Source organism: Schistocerca nitens, chromosome 3 (genome assembly GCF_023898315.1).
Source record: "Schistocerca nitens isolate TAMUIC-IGC-003100 chromosome 3, iqSchNite1.1, whole genome shotgun sequence".
NCBI classification, from domain to species: Eukaryota; Metazoa; Arthropoda; class Insecta; order Orthoptera; family Acrididae; genus Schistocerca; species Schistocerca nitens.
The window spans coordinates 220,192,859-220,214,953 of record NC_064616.1 but is presented as its reverse complement, the minus strand read 5'-3'; the positions used below and the strand labels follow the sequence as shown (position 1 = coordinate 220,214,953).

General features: G+C 38.3%; 1 protein-coding gene across 1 annotated transcript in view; it reads right to left on the bottom strand.

Moving 5' to 3' along the window:
- LOC126249154 (uncharacterized) overlaps window positions 1-22,095 on the bottom strand; it is a 325,728-nt gene that overhangs the window by 158,730 nt on the left and 144,903 nt on the right. Inside the window, exon 9 of the mRNA XM_049950809.1 lies at window positions 12,444-12,527. Coding sequence (XP_049806766.1) covers window positions 12,444-12,527 — 84 coding nt within the window. The remainder of the gene's footprint in view (window positions 1-12,443; window positions 12,528-22,095) is intronic.

Genomic DNA, 22,095 nt, shown 5'->3' with positions numbered 1-22,095 from the left:
TTCCTTATACACCTAACCACTTACATCCTCACACATAACTACTTCTCCTTTGAGGGAAGATATATAAATAAATCCATGGCATGGCCATGGGTGCCTACATGACACCCTCCCATTTAAATTTCTTTAGGGGCCATCTAGAGGAAGCCTTCATAGCCTCCCAAAACCCTGAACCTATTGTCTACCTCAGGTTCAATAATGATATCTTCATGATCTGGACCAGGTGTGGCTCGTAAATAAAGACTCTGAGGCAGAGCCACCGCAAAATATGTATTAAAATAAATTTTTCAATACTGTATTACAGAATTTAAATTATCAGAATGCATTTCGCATATTTCCCAGAGAGATTTAAATAATGCTAGTCAACATTTTTTTGAATTGTTGATATGTGATGTCACATGATGTTTTTAGAACACATCATAGCTAATCTTAAGCCTGTACCTTGAAATCCCATTTAGCTCTATGTAGCAGAAATTTGAGGGTGTGTTTTCCTCAGGGTACACCTGTTCTGGGCATCCCGAAGGCTCTGGTCTCTCTGTGTTAGGGTGTGCTACCAACCTGCACATAATTTTCACATTCCACTGCTTACATTAAAGAGGAATGAACACAGTTACTGAAACTTTACTATCGAATCCCTGTCTCCATATATCTCTATTATGCTTTGATGTGTCTTTAATCAACATTTAGTATTGTTGTTTTGACAGTGTTTTAGACAGTTGTTTTGATTCCACCTTTAACATATGTCTCACCACCTAGGGAGGGTTTCACAAATGACTACACGCACGAAATATGTCCCGTTACTTTAGTTTCCTTGCTTGCTAACTGTGAGTAATGTGCATTATTAGCATTTTTCTTTTTGTGAATGTATTATGTACGAGTTTAGTAAGTTTTACTTTCTTGTGAATAACAGCAGCAGAACATGAGTTTGAAAGCAATGCAATATGAATTCATTTTGCAATTTATTGGGTAAAATTTTGAAACACGTTGGGAGGATGAAAGTAAAGGAACTTGATGCACCCAGATTTAATGTAAACACAAATCAAGAACAAAAACAGTGTAAATCCAGGCAAGGGTATACATTCAATTTTAACAGAGCAATGTACAATGCAGCTGAGTGGCTGTGTGTGCTATATCAATTAAAATGCATATTTTCGTAATATGTAAGTGTAAATATGAAAGTATGGTCTGTATATTTTCATGGTGGTTGCTCTCATTGCTCACATCAGCCAATCACAGTACAAGATCCGTGATGTCATGGAAACATAACTGTTTCATCAAACACTCATATAAACACCATGGTTTGAGTGCACAAAACATTAAATGTCTGAAATTTAGAAATGAAAATACCAAAACCTATATGCATGAGAGGGAGCTGACATACACCACATTACAGATCTCTCCAAAACGTGTCTTTTAGTATGACTTGTGGTAAACTGTCTGAAATTGTGACATAGGGGAATAAATACGCTACCTATAGATTTTATCTTGAAGTTAGCTCCATCCATACCTCTGTGTATATTGAGCCCACTAACCATTAATAGTACCTGCATTTTGACAGCTGTCATCCCTTTCACATCAAAAAATCATTCCCATATAGCCTACCCACCCATAGACAGTGAATCTGCAGAGACAAATTCCCTTGCCCAGTATGCTGAAGGTCTCACAAAGACCTTTACAGACAGACAATGTCCCCAAAAACTAGTCTGGAGACCGATTTCCCACACCATATCCTACAATATTCCAACCATGTAAAAGAATGAGATGTATAGGAGAATGCCCGTCATCACCCAATATCATCCTAGACTGGAACAACTGAATCACATCCTTTTCTTTGGATTCAACTATTTACCATTGTGCCCAGATATGAGAGATATCCTACATGCAATCCTCCCCATCGCTCCTAAAGTAGTATTCCACTGCCAACGCAACCTACACAGCATCCTGGTCCACACCTGTGTCACTCCCACTTCTAACCCCCCTGCCACAGTGGTCATATATCTGTGGAAGACCCAGGTGCAAGACCTGCCCAATCCACTTATCCAACACATCCTACTACAGCTCTGTCACAGACCTCTCCTATCCCATCAGACGCAATGCCCCCTGTGATAGCAAACCCGTCATGTACCAGCCCTGCTGCAATTCCGGTTCAGTATTTTATTTATGACCACCAACCAGATGTCCACCAGAATGAATGGCCACTGCCAGACTGTGGCCTACAGAAGAAATGACTACCCAGTAGTGGCAGACTATGCCATCGAGTACAACATACTCGAGTTCAATGGCTGCTTCACAAACTGTGTCATGTGGAGACTACTCCTCCTCCCTCAGCACCAGCCTTTCTGAACAACACAGATTGCAGTTATCCTTGAAACACATCCTTAATTCCCATAATTCTTCTGGTCTCTGACTCTGTTAATCCACTGCACCCACACCCTCTATCCAACAATCTCCCCTTCCACTGTCCTTTCACCCCCTCTCAATTCACTCCCTCATGTCATTGCCATTGTGTGGTGTCCTTGTGTTGCATTCCTATCCTGTGCACCTGCAGCTTCTCCCTCTCACATTCCTATACCACAGACCTGCTGCCTCCCTCTGAGCAATTAGCCACCTGTTCCCAACCATCCCTCCTCCACCCCACCTCTTCTCTTTTCTCCCTTTACCTACCCCACATGACACAGCCCTTGAGCCCAGTCTACCTGCCAAACTGTATTGTGTGTTTAGCTGGCACAATGTAGCTGCACAGATGAGTGAGTGAGTGAGTGTGTGTGTGTGTGTGTGTGTGTGTACTCTAGCTCATTAATGGATTTGCCCAAAAGCTAGCAAAGTTTTCATTCTTTCTAATCAAGAGACTTTTATCTGCTTCTTTTTGGTCTATTGGTATCTTAACGTTGTGTATATAATGGAAAAATGCCTTTTTACATGTTTCTTGGCAACATGCAGTTTCAAGGATATCCAGAGCCATGGAAACGGGGTATGTGCTGAATTTGTGTCTATGGTTTCTATCATTATTCTCAAGTATAAGAGGCAATACTCTTATGTTTCTCCAGTTCCATAGCAAATCTGATCTCGTGGCATACACATTTAAGTCTCATCAACATTTTATTCACCTCTTGAAGAGATTCATTAAATATAATGAATGTATCATTGACATAACACCTACTGTATACAACCCAACTTGTTGTCTGATTGTACTTCTCACAAAATTAAGCCTAGTTTACACAATGACACTAGGTTGCAGACAACTGCACTACCGGCCACTGTGCATGTGCGCCGCGTGTTTGCGCAACTCGTTGGTGGTACTAAACAGTTTCAGCGTGTTCCAACTTTGGCGACACTGGTTGCATGAGTTTTGAAGTTATGTGTGTTCATAGAGTGTAGACAAACTGAAATATGAAATGCAGAACAGAGAATAATGTTTGCTTTTTGGATACATATGCTTTGCATAGGTGTTTGTGGGATTTCAGTGATGCTGGTTACAAAAATAAGCAACATATTGCAGCTCCTGAGACTGGTTGCAATGAATTTATTAAATTAGGAGCTCATGTGCAACTGAATTAAGAAAAATACAAGCAAATGTAATTCTAGCTGAAGAAACGCTCTTGTCTACAAGACTAAAAACCCATCATTTGATTTGGCCCACTCTTTTTTTTTTAAGGAATATTGTTGACAGGAGGGAAGGCTACGCAAATGAAGAAGCTACATTGCTTATTCAATATTCATCTATTTAAAACATCACAGCAGTGATCCCCATTCACAAATGTTTGAATTTTTAAATATTGCCGCTGTAAAGATCTATCTTCAAGAGAGTAGTTTGCAAGTTATTCTCTTCTTAATGCAGCCTGCTTCGAATAAATCTGCTGTTAATGCTAATAATTATTGGTGTTAATGAAAAAGCATCATCACCAACTAAAACCGCATCTTATAGCATGCCGAGTGCATGCAATGTGATATGTAATTTCAGTCCTGGTGACAGTGCTTCATGCATTACAATATCTTGATTACTTACCGCATAATTAACTCTCTTTAGAAGAAACATTAACAGTTCTGGTGACATTCTAAGATAATTAAAAGAACTTCTTGGGTCTTCCATTACAAATTATTTTAGCAAGAATGCTGAGCAACTGAGCTGATGACTTTTCTTCATCCACTCAACAAGCTTTAACTCCGTGCAATGTGCAGCTGCCAAAACCTTCATTTCAGACACGACTCAGGAACACACAAAACAATGAAGCTGAAGTATATACTGGTTTTGCCATGTCTACCGTCAAATATGAAACCATTTGCGTGCAACTCATTCCACACAATGAGTGGCACAATCCAATGTCGTCATGTAAACTAGGCTTTAATTCTTGTACCCTCACCCAGTGCAAACAGAATTATGGCATTTTCAAAAAGATTCACCATCTATCATTTGGAGATTGATGACATTCTTCCTGTGTGTGGCACCACGGAAGTATTGTATTGATGAGCTTTGTTTGACTTTTAAAAGAGTGCAAACTTCTCCATGTTAATTAGTTCAGTGGATGCTGTTCTCTCCAACAGTTTGTCCTATAGATTAAATACACCAAAGGAGAAGGCAATGTAGATCCATATACTTGTTAAGAATGACAGACTGTATGGAAGAAAGCAACAGGACAAATGAGTTAAAAGGACACTTCTAGAGCTTATATATGTGAAAAATGTTACAATTGAAAAAAAGATGAGATGTGTGAGCAGACAGTTAGGACACTAATAAGATGGCATCCTGAATTGGAAAAAGGGACATTAGCAGTTGCAAAATTACTATAGGAACATTAGCATTTGCAAAATTACTATGTTCTCTATGACAAAGTATTGTTTCACAGAAGAAAAGAAGACTCTTTACACTGGGAGAATGGGCAGACCCATCAATGATTAAATTAGTCTGAGATATGGCCACTCCACGGAACGAAAATGTTGAGAAAAATTGAAAAGGGTCACAGTATTTAAGGACAGTGATACAATTAAGTCAAAGAATTAGCAACTGTGACCAGTACCAAAAAGTGAAGTTAATGAATCACATATCTCAGCAGAATATTCTGCTGATTAATGTCTAATGCCTAGAGTGCTTGTAACGCATGTAGGTACATCACAGTATGTGTATGATGTGTACAGTCATTGTGTTGATAAATGAACAGGGTAGCACTAGCTTTTTACATAGCAAATAACTTCTTTTCAAGGGATTATAAACATAACAGTATTATACATTAATAACTAATCAATCAACTGGGGTTGTGCTGTTTTTAACAGACTGGTGTTAGTAAAACATGTTCAATATTCTTGTAAAATTGGTCCATGGAATAATAAAATTAGGCTGTAATTGGTATACATTTATTTTATGTGACATGCACTTCTTCTCATTATAGTCCATCGAGTGAAATCTTTTATATGTTACTGTCATTTTTATGACAGAATTGAGTAGTCACATGGTGCTGATGTATAGTTTTTGTCAAGTTTTTTGTTGTTTTTCTTTCCGAGCAGGCTTTTACTTATTTCTAGACGTCAACTTACATTCATAACCTGCAAACCACAGTGAAACGCATAGTCAGAGGAAACTTTCCAGTGCGCCATGTATTTCGATTTCTTCCTAATCCATTTGCTTATGGAGTGCATGAAAGATGGCTGCATAAATGCCTTTGTGCAAGCTGTGTTTAGTTTACTCTTGTCTTCAATGTCCCATTGAGAGGCTTTCATATATTCCTGGCATCATTACTTCATATTGGTTTTTGGAACTTATTAAGTGAGCTTTCGCACAATAATTGACATCTATCATTGAGCACCTGTAAGCTTAGGTTTTTCGTTTTTTCTATCATGCCCATCTTTGGTTCAAAGAAACCTGTGACTGTTAGTGCTGCCTTACCTCATATACATTCAATATCTTGTTATTTCTGTCTGGTGTGAGTCCCACGAACTTGAACAATATTTTGGGATGGGTAACATGAGAGTTTTGTATGAATTCTCCTTCATAGATTGACTGTATTTTCCCAGTATCCCATCAATAAACTGAAGTGTGTCACCTGCTTTGCTACAACTGATCTTATGTGACTTATTCCGTTTCATATCCCCACAAACTGTTACATTCACGTATGAGATGACTGATTTCAATTCTAACTTATTATGTTAGTCATGAGATACTAGTTTTTTTGTGTTTTGTGAAGTGCAGAAATTTCCATTTCTCAACATTTAAAGCAAATTGCCAAACTTTTCACCACTTTGGAATCTTATGAAGATCAGACTGAATATTCGTGCAGCATTTCTCAGGTATGACTTCACTACAGAAAACTTTATCATCTACAAAAAGTCTGAGGCTATAAATAATATTGTCTGTCAGACTATTAATACACAACATGAACAGCAAGGGCCCCAAATACTTCCCTGTGGCATGTCTGAAGTTACTTCTACATGAATTTTCATCCAACTAACATGCTATGTCATCTCTACCAAGAAATCCTCAATCCAGTCACAAATTTTCTTTGATACCCCGTATAAGGGCACCCATAACCAGGGGCAAGGGAGAATCTCCCCCAGCTCTCAGGGACAGGATAACTATAGTGTAGTCAGATGTTTTTCTTCCAAGAAAATGATTGTACCTGATGTACTACTAAGTCAAGTGCTTTTCTGAGGTCAAGAAATACTGCATTTACCTGATCACCTTGATCATGGCTTTCAGGATGTGATACGAGAAAAGCTACAGTAGGCTTTTACATGACTTCCATGTTGGTAAGCAGGCTCAAGATACCTCAAGGCACGTGAGCTGAGAACTACTGCAGCTAAGATATGTCAATGATATTTGATATTGGTTTTGTGGACTACTTCAAGTACTCTTCTTGTAGGTGAGTGTGAACTGTGCTTTCTTTCAATTACTGGGTATATTTTTGTTTTATTTTATTCATTTTTACCAAGGCACATACAGCATCTATATTACTAAACAAGTATTCCGAAACCTGGGGCACAGTATCCAGATCCATTTGCAGGTTGCCTATCTAAATTCTTACAGGGGAAACAAAATTCTGATTTTGAATATTTTGTGTAGTTATTGTCCAAATTTAAAAATTTAAAATGCTGTCTTAGCCTACTCATCAAGCAATATAATCTTGTGACTCCCAACAAACTTTACACATAATTTAAAACATCTTTGAAACTGCCTGTGTCTGTGTATGTTTTGTACTTAGTTATCAGCTACAGACATAGAGAAATTAATAATGTGAATGAGAAGAGGCCACTGTGGGATATGGAATTCAAGAGGTATCACCACCACAGCTTATGGAGGAAACTGGTCTGAAAGTTGCAGATGAAATGAAGATGCAAGGTAAGTGGAAATACTAATCATAACTTTGCGAAAAACATAACATTGTGTGATCATATTTACTGAGTACATGACAAATTTTTACTAGACACTGTTACTGATATACATGACATATATTGAATAAACAGTCATTTCTCACAAAAACCTATTACTATTGTCTTGACATTGGCTTCTTTGGAGAGAGAGAGATATATGTGAAAATGCCCATATTATCTCAAATTACTTGGTTTGTTTCCTTCACTATTCTCACAACCATAAAGTCTGATATTCTAAATTAATATAATGGTGTTCTGAAAGAAGGATTGTTTGCCACGTACCTGCAACAAACAATGGCATACGCTGTTTGACTTTTTCCCAGTGTAGTAAATATTTTTGAGATTGTAGCAATTTGCGTTGAATGGTATCACTAACATTATACAATATTTTCATGGAGCACCTGCTTGTGACCTTCACAAGATGAAGGTTACTATCAACATCATTGTCTGAAGATCACCTGCAGATGCCGATGGAAACATTACATAGTTTCAGTGACACCATATAATGCAACACCCAACAATCTCTATAATAATGATATGCCTAAATAATGTAACACACTATTACTTGTTGATGTTATTTGTGACTGGGTGACGCTTATTATTTGTATTGTTTTAAATTTCTTGTCCAGCTATGAACTTATTTCACTTTCATTTATTTCAGCTGCTGTGGCAGAGAAGAAACGGCATTGCTTAAGGGATGTTTTTAGCAGAGAATAAAACAAATTTCTACAAGGAGTGGAGACAAGACACTTGTAGAGGAGATTACCTCATGGCCACACTTCGAAACTATGCTATTCCTGAAGGACACTACTGAACATAGAAAGCTCCATGGTGCTGTTTCTCCTTCCAAGAAACTGATATCATGCATTGCTGACTTTGAAGTAGAAAGCAACATTGTATCTGATACATCACAAGGAGAACTTGCATCTGCTACATCATATGCATCTTCAACAAGCAATCTTCCATCATTCCAACAGCTCGCTCATGGTTCGCAGCCAACGTATTGTTCGGTCATCAATTTTTGTGCCAAGAAGCATGGAAGCTCTGCCTAACCCATCGACACGAAATGTCAGCAACAAACTCAAACCACAGCCAGATATATATGATGACTCATTTCTTGCAATAGAGCAGGAAAAGTTGAAATCATTTGCAGCAATGCTGCTTTGAAGGAATAAGCGATTACATGTTTTTAATGAGCTTGCAACAATTTTAAAGAACACACCTATCCACAAAAAACTTGCAGTTCATCATAAACTGCAACAAGCTCTTCTAGGTGAAGAACCACCTGCTATGCTTACCAATGTCATATGGTATATTATATCTTCTCAATCATCGAGCAGTGCATGTCATGCATACACAATGACTGGGAGTACCTTTTTTTTTATTTTTTTATTTTTTTAAGGAAAACAGTCTACTTGATGATACAGTGATAAAAATGCTACAGTTGTTCACTAACTTGATGCAAATTAAGTGGTCCATATGCCTATGTGGCCACCTACCTGTCAAATTTCTCAGACAACAGCATAGACTCTTAAATAAAATGTTTTATCTATTGTGTACACAATGTATGTAGGTACTACAATGAGCTATCCATTGTTTTACATTTTTTTGTAAACTACTTTGTAATAAAGTTTGGGAATGTTGTTAAAAGACTGTACAGTCTTTTTAATTTGTGATCATTAAATGCATAAGCAAGTTACCTCTATGTTAAACCAAAACATTCCTCAGGTTGTATAGTTTCCCTGTAAGTCTATCATTTTGTAATTGCAAGCTGAATAGCTGTAAGAATACACTGAAATGCCTCCATCTTCATCATGTAGTAGCTGAAAAATTCTTCCCTGTCTCTCTCTTCAGTTCTGCATGGTAGTGATGAAATTCTTCTCGTCAATTGCATTTGCTTAGTATAAGACTAACCCAATATCCCTTTCACTTTAGTTGTTTCTTTGTATCACGAGGTATGCATTTTCTAGAATGTACCAATCAATCATTATCCATTGTCCAACAAAGAAGTTCAGTTGCCTCATGAACTGACTGGCAACCAGCCATGTGTCGGATTTTACTCGGCTGCAGTGGATGAGCTTCAGCAGTCGGTTGTAGTCGCATGACAATATGGATAACATGTTAGTCGGATGAATATGGCCCCAGTGGATGTCCAGGCTAAGGACATGTTAGGTTTGGCGGATGATGAGGTGTTTCTATTTTTAATTCTAGCATGTCTGGTTAGACGAAGTCTATCTCATGACACAATACCAACAGGACAATGTTTTTTGCTTTGCTGTTTTAGGACTTCATATAGGAAATTATTATGGCTTTCTCTATAGAGAAACCTTAGCAAAAGTCAAAGTGAGAGGAAGTTAACAATCTCTATTACGAAAAACAAATGGTTTTCTAATTTATGCAACTTTCTCAAGTTTAGAAAAGATTGGAAGTAGTTTAGTGGGTCTTATACCCATTTTTATATATGGGTACACTGTTGCATATTTATGTCTGTTAGGAAAAATGCATCACATCTCTAATTCCAAAAACAGCTCATTACTCTTCCATCTGGTGATGCAGTTAGACCCTGATGTCCCCCCCCCCCCCCCCCCAGTGGTTGAGTCCTAGTGATGAAGCTCTTTGCTCTTTCTACATTGCAATCAACAGAACTACAGCTTGATGATTATGCACTGGATGATGGGAATCATTACACTACTTTATTTGCTCCATGTCGGCAACGACTGCGCTGTTGGCTTTTCACAAACAGGGGTTGGGGGTTTATTCAAACAATCTAGACAGTTTGGTGTTCATACTTGGCTTTCAACATCCCAACAAGATTCAAACAGACAGAGTCACAGGCTGCACTACCAACCTTCTTGGTGTGAGCAGATGCTCTCCATAAATGTGAGGTGTACTCTGCAGCTGATACGCACTAAGCAACACAGGACATGTTGACTAGCTCCCCATGAGGTGGGTGTGCACTTCCTCAAAATATTATTCCTTGAACTGACCTTCAGCCTAATGTTATGGCAATTTTTCTTATAGTACAGTGAATGGTCAAGAATTACGGCCAAATAATCAGATTTTGGGCAATGTTGAAGTTGTCGGCCTTGCAATGTGATGTCCAATTTGTACTGGTCTTCTCCATTCTATAAGTAAAACGCATGCACCTGAGTCTCACTGGGATCTGGCCTTGGGTGACTGACCTCCAAAGGCCAACTGTATCCAATGATGAACTTAACTTTTCTTCCATCTCTTCAAACATCTTCCCTTGGGCTGCCACTGCTGTATTGTCAACATAGACGAAATGCCAGGAGTGTTACAAAATGGACTGATCACTGGTGTAAATATTAACAAGTGCAGGAGTGAGCACAAAGCCTTGTGGTAGGCCATGCTTTTGTATGCACCATCTGATCTTCTTACTCAGGAGAAAGACCCGACATCTTCTATTATGCATGGGAAGTGTGTTAGCTGGTAATCAATGGTGAGCTGGTAAATTTTCTTCAGCATCTTTCTGTGATTAATAATGGCATAGGTAGCTGTTAGTTCAACAGACACAACTCCAGTTATCTTACCCCATTCAATGAGCTGAGTGGGGTTCTTTATATGACTGCAGCACAATTTTCCAGATTGAAAACCAGCTTGTTGAGGAATAGATTTCCTTTAATTATAGTGTAAATTCAGTTAAGAACAAGTGTTTGAAGGTCTTCACACAGTGGCACAACAATGATACTGGACAAAAGCTTTTAGGCTCCTTACAAGGTTTAAGCAATACAATCACTCATGCTCCTTCAGAGCCTGGAAATATACAGCGTAGCTACACACTCATTCATGAACTTAAGCAGCCACTGCAGGGTGATCCATCCAAACTTCTTGAGCTGTTCTACTCTGAGATCATTCATGGCAAGAGCTTTATAAAATTTCGAAGTAAAGACGGCAGATACCAGTTCATTCAAGGAGAAGGACTCTGTTTGAACTAAAATTCAAGCAAACTAACTGCTCTGAGCTTACTGTTGTCTAGGTGATGGTCACATCCATTGCTGTCAGTTCAATAAGTAGGATACTTCATCCAATTTCCTGAAGGCGCATAATAATTAAGTGTTAAGATGATGATGGGACAAGCTAGTTCAGATCACTGAGCTAAGAAGAACTGTTTGAAATAAAATAACTGACTCTATTAAAATAAATATCCCAAGTATCTGTTGTTTGAGCAAACTGTGAACATAAATTGGATACTACCTTGTCACTATCAGCAAAGTACAGTGCCAAGTCCCCTAAAAAACTGAAGTCCTTAGACTGACACTTGTTCCCCCATACAGAGTAGACAACACCAAAGTTTCTAAGTCTTGGGCAGTAATATTCAAATTAAATCACTGTCTCCAACAATCCACAAATAAATGGAAGTCCCAACTATTTGCTAAACTGCAAATACATGCAAGTCCCGACTATTCACCACACCACAAATAAATACAAGTCCCAACTGTGGCTATCACAAAAAAAAGGGGGGGCAGGGGGGGAGTTCAAGAAATCACAAGGTAAAGTCAGTCTTGAAACTGTAACTCACTCTGCACTGCAGGAGAGGCCCATGGACCATTGTACTCTTCAAAATTATGTGTACTGTTGCCTGCAGCCCCAATTACAAGATCTTCTTCACCAAGATCTTTTCCTACAAAGCCTTACCATTTTTATACAATATTACATACTTAGCGAAAGAATATTTTTCCATAAGATTAGCATTGTGAAATATGTGTGATATTCATTTAAAGAAAATTTATCACCAATAAGTTTCTTCTTGTAATGCTTTATCAAAGGCTGAAAATTACTTTTACAACTTTACCTGGCAGTCTCAATGATCTTAAAATTTATATACAGTATGTTATGGCTGCTGATGTAACACAGATTGTACTACCACTAGTTCTCAAGAAATTAATGTCTATAATTTACTCTTGTGGCCCATGCGCCACAAAATTTCTACATTTTTCAACATCCTACTTTCCTAGTTATATGAGGTCTTTACTTAAATTTCTACAATGAGGACAATGAGGTCCCTCTTGGCTCTTTACATAAAAGTATGTTTGCAGATGAGTAAGAGTTATATATAGGTTACCTACCACTTCATCTTGACTAAGAGGTAAAAAATTCTTGACAGGCTCTTCCATAGGAGGAAGAAGCTCCATGAGGCTGCTGAAAACATCCTGTAAATTTGAAAACATATTTGCTTCAGTTGTTGGTAACACATACCATAAAATATTCACAAATTCAAACTGCTTGTAAGAATGCTTTTATTGGCTGTCCAGATGTTTCATATCCATGGATAAATCATTATGCTGTAGTTTTGAATTTCATTCATTTCTTAGAAGAAAAGTTAGATTCACTGCAGTAGAATGATGACATTTACCCTTTTAATACGGTATTTCAGTATATGATTACCGTATTTACTCGAATCTAAGTCGCACTTTTTTTCCGGTTTTTGTAATCCAAAAAACCGCCTGTGGCTTATAATCGAGTGCAAAGCAAGTGGAAATTCTGAAAAAAATTGGTGGGTGCCGCCACAACTTACTTCTGCCGTCGAATATACACTCCTGGAAATTGAAATAAGAACACCGTGAATTCATTGTCCCACGAAGGGGAAACTTTATTGACACATTCCTGGGGTCAGATACATCACATGATCACACTGACAGAACCACAGGCACATAGACACAGGCAACAGAGCATGCACAATGTCGGCACTAGTACAGTGTATATCCACCTTTTGCAGCAATGCAGGCTCCTATTCTCCCATGGAGACGATCGTAGAGATGCTGGATGTAGTCCTGTGGAACGGCTTGCCATGCCATTTCCACCTGGCGCCTCAGTTGGACCAGCGTTCGTGCTGGATGTGCAGACCGCGTGAGACGACGCTTCATCCAGTCCCAAACATGCTCAATGGGGGACAGATCCGGAGATCTTGCTGGCCAGGGTAGTTGACTTACACCTTCTAGAGCACGTTGGGTGGCACGGGATACATGCGGATGTGCATTGTCCTGTTGGAACAGCAAGTTCCCTTGCCGGTCTAGGAATGGTAGAACGATGGGTTCGATGACGGTTTGGATGTACCGTGCACTATTCAGTGTCCCCTCGACGATCACCAGTGGTGTACGGCCAGTGTAGGAGATCGCTCCCCACACCATGATGCCGGGTGTTGGCCCTGTGTGCCTCGGTCGTATGCAGTCCTGATTGTGGCGCTCACCTGCACGGCGCCAAACACGCATACGACCATCATTGGCACCATGGCAGAAGCGACTCTCATCGCTGAAGACGACACATCTCCATTCGTCCCTCCATTCACGCCTGTCGCGACACCACTGGAGGCGGGCTGCACGATGTTGGGGCGTGAGCGGAAGACGGCCTAACGGTGTGCGGGACCGTAGCCCAGCTTCATGGAGATGGTTGCGAATGGTCCTCGCCGATACCCCAGGAGCAACAGTGTCCCTAATTTGCTGGGAAGTGGCGGTGCGGTCCCCTACGGCACTGCGTAGGATCCTACGATCTTGGCGTGCATCCGTGCGTCGCTGCGGTCCGGTCCCAGGTCGACGGGCACGTGCACCTTCCGCCGACCACTGGCGACAACATCGATGTACTGTGGAGACCTCACGCCCCACGTGTTGAGCAATTCGGCGGTACGTCCACCCGGCCTCCCGCATGCCCACTATACGCCCTCGCTCAAAGTCCGTCATCTGCACATACGGTTCACGTCCACGCTGTCGCGGCATGCTACCAGTGTTAAAGACTGCGATGGAGCTCCGTATGCCACGGCAAACTGGCTGACACTGACGGCGGCGGTGCACAAATGCTGCGCAGCTAGCGCCATTCGACGGCCAACACCGCGGTTCCTGGTGTGTCCGCTGTGCCGTGCGTGTGATCATTGCTTGTACAGCCCTCTCGCAGTGTCCGGAGCAAGTATGGTGGGTCTGACACACCGGTGTCAATGTGTTCTTTTTTCCATTTCCAGGAGTGTATTTAGCACTACACAGGCATGCTTTGTAGGCACAAAGATAAATACTGGCACCAAAACCTCTGCGTCAGTAAATAAATTTAAAAAAAAAAAGTGGAAGACGAGCTTTTTTCTCCACCCCGAGTTTCGACCCCTGCATTTTCATACATTATCCAACGAAGTAAATACAAATTTCGTATTGTTCATCTCCGAATGTAGCAGCATTTCAATGTACTACGAAAATCCGACTGGCAAGACTGATTGGGACGTTTGTCAACACGGCCAACTCTACGTTCTGAATTTTTTCCTATCTGTGAGAAGAGATGGTTGCTAATAGGAACTTTTATAAATCGTGAATCACATGCAGTATTCCCATCACCATAAGAATAATACGCATATAAACATTTTGCCATGTATTGTTTCATGTTTGCTACTCTCTCATTTAAATCCTGTCTGCCTAATAAACTACGAAACTAGAGTGAGACAACAGCAAACACGGAAGAATACACATATCATGTCATGTTTATATTCGTATTATTCTTATGCTTAATAGTGATACAGTTAGAAATGAAGCATGGCAATTGACTAGATTTTTAAATCTAAGATGACTCTAATTTCTGTGTAGAATGTAATGTACTAGAGGCGCCTGCAAAGACTTTCAAACGGAGAAAAATTTTCGCTAAGCTCTCATTCAGAACATCCTCAATCATACGCAGTCTATTATTTGGTTCTTGTTGATCATTATCAAAGAAAGCAGCAGTGTAAGTAACAACAAATAGCAGTTTCTTGCCATGCCGTGGGAGCGACAGGCCGTAAACACGCACTATAAGAATGCGACAAACAATGCATGACACAGTATAGTAATGCATTTTCAGCTTAGAGTGACGAAAACACCTATAACAAAGAAAAATGCGCTTATCAGATCAAAGAAAAATAGGCAATCAATTCAAACCAGACGAAGCACGTGGAAAAGGAGGGGTACCAGTATAAATACGGACGGAGCAACTGACGCATAGCAATGGCTACCTGGTAACTTAACTGCTAAGCTTACGACTCGAACCAAACTACTGTAGCTGTATCGTCATTCATTCGACCTAAATTGTGTCTCATATTACAATGGACCAACTTTGTTTCGATTTGAAGATGCGGCCTATAACTTTTCTCTCCCCTTGAATTTCAAGTCTCCAATTTCAGGTCCGGCTTAGATTCGGGAAAATTTTTTTTCCTTTATTTCGAGTCTCATTTTTCAGGTGCGGCTTAGATTCAAGTGCGGATTAGATTCGAGTAAATATGGTATTATTCCCAAATTAGATACATTATTGAAAGTAAATATCACCCAAGGACAAATTTATTGAATCTGATGTTAATATTCCTAATGGCTCCAAATGCCTTACATTATCCTGAATGGAGGGCCACCCAGAGACTAGTATATGTTTTCTAGGGTGCTCCAGGGCAGTTACTGTTCATGTTATATGTAAATAACTAAGCAAGTAATATGATCAGCAATCTCTAAACATTTAAAGACAATGCAGTTATCTATGAGGAAGTGTTATAAGATACAAACTGTCAGATCTTTACAAAATATTGGAACAAAAGGGGACATCAAGCACATACATAGTGCCCTGGTTAGAGGTATACAAAAACATTTCTTTTATTTCAGTAACTATTAAGGTTTATAGCTGTATTTGTCCAACACTGTACACAGGAGCTCAAACATTTTATGTGTGTTGGTACAGTTCAATGTGGGCACCATTTGTAGCTCGACAGATATCAAAATGGTAGTCCAATCCTCACCACATGTTGATAAGTATGACATGTGTTATGGCCTCTACTGTGGCTTAGATCTGTTGTCTCAAATCTACCAGACCTTGAACCTTTGTTCTGCAAACAATTTCCTGTTAAATCCTCATGCACTGAAATCCAGAAATCCAGTGGAGTCACATCAGGAGAGGTGAGGTGAGATTAGATTAGATTAATACTAGTTCCATGGATCATGAATACGATATTTCGTAATGATGTGGAACGAGTCGAATTTTCCAATACATGACATAATTAGGTTAATTTAACAACATACTTAAGTTAATATAACAACTTTATTTTTTGTGTTTTTTTTGTTTTTCTTTATTTTCATTTTTTTATTTTTTTAATATTTTTGTTTTGGTTTTTTTTTTCTTTTTTTTCTTAATTTATATCTAAAAATTCCTCTATGGAGTAGAAGGAGTTGTCATTCGGAAATTCTTTTAATTTCTTCTTAAATACTTGTTGGTTATCTGTCAGACTTTTGATACTATTTGGTAAGTGACCAAAGACTTTAGTGGCAGTATAATTCACCCCTTTCTGTGCCAAAGTTAGATTTAATCTTGAATAGTGAAGATCATCCTTTCTCCTAGTATTGTAGTTATGCACACTGCTATTACTTTTGAATTGGGTTTGGTTGTTAATAACAAATTTCATAAGAGAGTATATATACTGAGAAGCTACTGTGAATATCCCTAGATCCTTAAATAAATGTCTGCAGGATGATCTTGGGTGGACTCCAGCTATTATTCTGATTACACGCTTTTGTGCAATAAATACTTTATTCCTCAGTGATGAATTACCCCAAAATATGATGCCATATGAAAGCAATGAGTGAAAACAGGCGTAGTAATCTAATTTACTAAGATGTTTATCACCAAAATTTGCAATGACCCTTATTGCATAAGTAGCTGAACTCAAACGTTTCAGCAGATCATCAATGTGTTTCTTCCAATTTAATCTCTCATCAATGGACACACCTAAAAATTTGCAATATTCTACCTTAGCTATATGCTTCTGATTAAGGTCTATATTATTATTATTATTATTAGTCGTAAAACTCCCAACATGGAAGACGCTAAGTAAAGATGGTTCACTTCTGGGGCTTCTTATTCTTCTTGTTTGCCCACCAGGTCTTCATTCTTTGCGAGAATTCAGCTTTTCTTTCTTCGCTCCATTTTGTTCCAGTTCTCGGCGCTTTTGTCTCTGGTTTGACCTCCCATTTGTCAACTTTAAGTTTGAAATTGTTTCTTTTGTTCATGTCTTCAGTAGTAATGTTGGCTAATTCCAGATATTTCTTTAGATTTTTGATCCATTCTCCTCCATTAACAAGGGATGCTACGTATCTTACTATTTTTTTTGTAAGTCTGTGATCGGGAAGTCTCATTATGTGGCCATAGAATTTTAGACGCCTCTTCCTCATGTCTATCTCTATGTTAGAATATTCTTCAATTTTAGAATTTTTCTGTAATCTATACCCCTCTTTGATCCATCTTGGTCCCAGAATTTTCCTAATGATTTTCCTTTCCTCTTTCTTCAGGTTTTCCATATCTGTTTTCCTTTTAAGTGTCAAGGTTTCGCTGGCATATAGCATTATTGGTTTAATTACCGACTTATAATGTTTAATTTTTGTATTTATAGATAGACATTTTTTATTGTAAATGTTTTGGACCAGCCCTAGACCCCTACGAGCTTTTAATAATCTTTCTTGTTGTGAGTATTTTTCAGAAATTATCTCTCCTAAATATTTAAAGTATGGTACCCTCTTAATTTCTCCATATTTGGTTTGTAACTTAGAAATTTCTAGATTTGTTGTTGTAAACACCGTTTTCTCAAAAGATATTTGTAGGCCAACTTTTCCTGCACACTCTTTTAAGGTTTCTATCTGTTTGACTGCCATTTCACTAGAATCTGCCATTATTGCAAGATCGTCTGCGTAGGCTAAGTAGGGGATTTGTAGGTCATCTTTTTTGGTTCCCAGTGATATTGGTTTCCAGTACTTTTCTTTTTTGAGTTCTTTTTCCCATTCTGCCATGACTCTATCCAGAACTAAGTTAAATAACAGAGGTGATAATCCATCACCTTGTCTAACCCCAGTTTTTATCTCAAATGATTTTGAAAGTTTTCCCATGAATTTCACTTTGCATTTTGTATTTGTTAATGTCTGCTCTATGATGTTCCGTGTCTTCTTATCCAGTCCTTGTTCTTCAAGAATTTTAAATAGTGTGGGTCTGTGAATTGAATCATATGCCTTTTTAAAGTCGACAAAGACATATACTGTAGGCTTCCCTCGCATTTGTCTCATCCTTGTAATCAATTTCAAGTTTAAAATTTGTTCTGGACATGATCTGTTTGGTCTGAAACCAGCTTGGAAATCTGAGATTTTGGGTTCTAGCAGTTTTTGTGTTCTTTCAAGAAGACAAGCTGATAATATCTTGTATGTGACGGCAAGTAAGGAGATTCCTCTATAGTTGTTCACATCCGATTTATCCCCTTTTTTATGTAACGGATGTATTAGGGCACATTTCCAATCTTCTGGTATTTCTTCAGTAACCCATATGTTTTGAATAATTTTAACTAGCTCATTTCTTGAGTTAGACCCTAGACTTTTGAGAAATTCGGCTACAATTCCATCTTCTCCTGATGCTTTGTTATTTTTGAGTTTGTTTATGTGTTTGATAATTTCTTCTTCAGTTGGCGGTACAGAGTCTTGCTGTTGCGGGGCTTTAGTGCTGGATATTGGAAGAGCTTCTGTTGGTTCTGGACAGTTTAGTAGCGTTTCAAAATATTTGGCTAATTCTTCACAGTTTTCTTCGTCGCTTAGTGCCAGATTCCCATCTGATTTCCGAAAACAGACATTTTGAGGGATATACCCTTTAATTTGGTTTGCAAAAGTTTTGTAGAATCCATGCGTATTATAATTTTTAAAATCTGCTTCTATTGATTCCAGTTGCTGAGTTACATACTTTCTCTTCTCTTGTCTAATAAGTTTATTTGAAAGTTTCCGTGTTTCTAAAAAGTTTTGAAGAGTTTTCTCATTTTTATTTGAACTGTACTTCGCAAAGGCTTCTGTACGAACTTGAATTGCCTTTTCGCATTCCATATTCCACCATGGATGTTTGTGCTTCTTCTTCAGTGGTATTTGCTCCTTCGCTATTTTTGTGATTTTTTTCCTTGAATGTTTCCCAGTTGTTTGCGGGAGAATTTTCCCATTTTTTAATTGCTTCTGATTCTGTTAGTTTTTGTAGGTCAAATTTTGGGATTGCTGGTGGAATTCTTGGTGTTTTCCTTCTTGGGGTGAATTGGACCCAAACTCTTGTGAGATAATCATCTGAGTCAATATTTGCACCTCTCCTAACCTGGATATCTCTGATCTCTTTTTGGAAGTTATATGAGATGGCCACATGGTCAATTTGAAATTTTCCCAATTGGCTTATAGGGGATCTCCAGGTCTTCTGTTTTCTTGGTTTCTTATTGTTAAGGTCTATATTTATTAATGGCGTCATACTATTCACTGTACGGAACTGTATGTACTGTGTCTTATCAAAATTCAGTGAGAGTCCGTTTACAAGGAACCACTTAGTAATTTTCTGAAAGACAGTATTGACAATTTCATCAGTTAATTCTTGTTTGTCAGGTGTGATTACTATACTTGTATCAACAGCAAAGAGAACTAACTTTGCCTCTTCATGAATATAGAATGGCAAGTCATTAATATATAATAAGAACAACAAAGTACCCAAGACTGACCCTTGTGGAACCCCATTCTTGATAGTTCCCCAGTTTGAGGAATGTGCTGATCTTTGCTTGTTATGAGAACTACTTATTTCAACTTTCTGCACTCTTATAGTTAAGTACAAATTAAACCATTTGTGCACTGTCCCACTCATGCCACAATACTTGAGCTTGTCTAGCAGAATTTCATGATTTACACAATCAAAAGCCTTTGAGAGATCACAAAAAATCCCAATGGGTGGTGTTCGGTTATTCAGATCATTCAAAATTTGACTGGTGAAAGCATATATGGCATTTTCTGTTGAAAAACCTTTCTGGAAACCAAACTGACATTTTGTTAGTACTTCATTTTTACAGATATGTGAAGCTACTCTTGAATACATTACTTTCTCAAAAATTTTGGAAAAAGCTGTTAGAAGGGAGATTGGATGGTAATTGTTGACATCAGATCTATCCCCCTTTTTATGCAAAGGTATAACAATAGCATATTTCAGTCTATCAGGGAAAATGCCCTGTTCCAGAGAGCTATTACACAGGTGTCTGAGAATCTTACTTATCTGTTGAGAACAAGCTTTTAGTATTTTGCTGGAAATGCCATCAATTCCATGTGAGTTTTTGCTTTTAAGCAAGTTTATTATTTTCCTAATTTCAGAGGGAGAAGTGGGTGAGATTTCAATTGTATCAAATTGCATAGGTATGGCCTCTTCCATTAACAGCCTTGCATCTTCTAATGAACACCTGGATACTACTATATCCACAACATTTAGAAAATGATTATTAAAAATATTTTCAACTTCTGACTTTTTGTTCGTAAAGTTTTCATTCAATTTGATGGTAATTCTGTCTTCCTCTGCTCTTGGTTGACTTGTTTCTCTTTTAATAATATTCCAAATTGTTTTAATTTTATTATCAGAGTTGCTGATTTCAGACATGATACACATACTCCTGGATTTTTTAATAACTTTTCTTAATATAACACAGTAGTTTTTATAATGTTTGATAGTTTCTGGGTCACTACTCTTTCTTGCTGTCAGATACATTTCCCTTTTCCGGTTACAAGATATTTTTATACCCTTAGTAAGCCATGGTTTGTTACAAGGTTTCTTACGAGTATATTTAACTATTTTCTTGGGGAAGCAGTTTTCAAATGCATTTACAAAAATGTCATGAAATAAATTATATTTTAAATTGGCATCAGGTTCACGGTACACCTCATCCCAGTCTAACTGCTGTAGGCTTTCCCTGAAATTTGCAGTTGTTAAATCGTTGAGTGAACGTACTACTTTGGAGGACTGTTTATTATTGCTGAATGGAGCTATGTCATATATTGTAACTAGCTGTGCACCATGATCAGAAAGACCATTCTCAACAGGCTGAGCATTTATCTGGTTAAACTTATCTTGGTCTATAAAGAAGTTATCTATCAGTGAGCTGCTATCCTTTACCACCCGAGTAGGAAAATCAATAACGGGTGTCAAATTGAAAGAACCGAGTAATACTTCAAGGTCATTTTTCCTATTATCCTCTTTCAGAGAATCTACATTGAAGTCCCCACAAATAATAATTTGCTTCCCCCTGTCTGATAGATAGCACAACAAGGAGTCCAAATTTTTCAGAAATAGATGAAAATTTCCTGATGGGGACCTATATACAGTTACAATTATAAATGTGCCTTTATTTAATTTAAGCTCACAGGCACATGCTTCTATATGTTTCTCTACACAAAACTTTTTTGTTTCTATACTTTTTGCACAATGATAACTTTTGACATATATGACAACTCCTCCTTTCTCCATATACTTTTATGAGAAACTTTCCTTATTCTAACATTTGCAGTACTCTCCTGTCTGAGTTTCTCATTGTGCTTAGGCCTAGTTCCTATACCAGTGGTCACATGGTGTTCAGAGAGGCAGATTATGTCAACTGGGTTGGGTGACTTTAATTCATCAATGCAATTACCTGGGACTGAGATACAACTTGGTGGAGATAAAATTTCTGGTGATTGGTGAAAATTTATAATTGACAGCTGTGATTGGTGATCCAATGTGCTAGAATTGTGCTGTTTAATTTCTTTCCTAAACTGAAGATTTTTTTCAATCCTGACCTCTCGTAGAACTTGACATCTTTCTGTTTTACCTATCCTAAAAAAGGTGCTGCTCCAACACCTGTAACCACTGGTATTTTACCATTCATGGCAGTGCCTCCCCCCCTTAAATTTCCTGCTATTACCCCAGTCAGTTTCCCCTTCCCTTTCC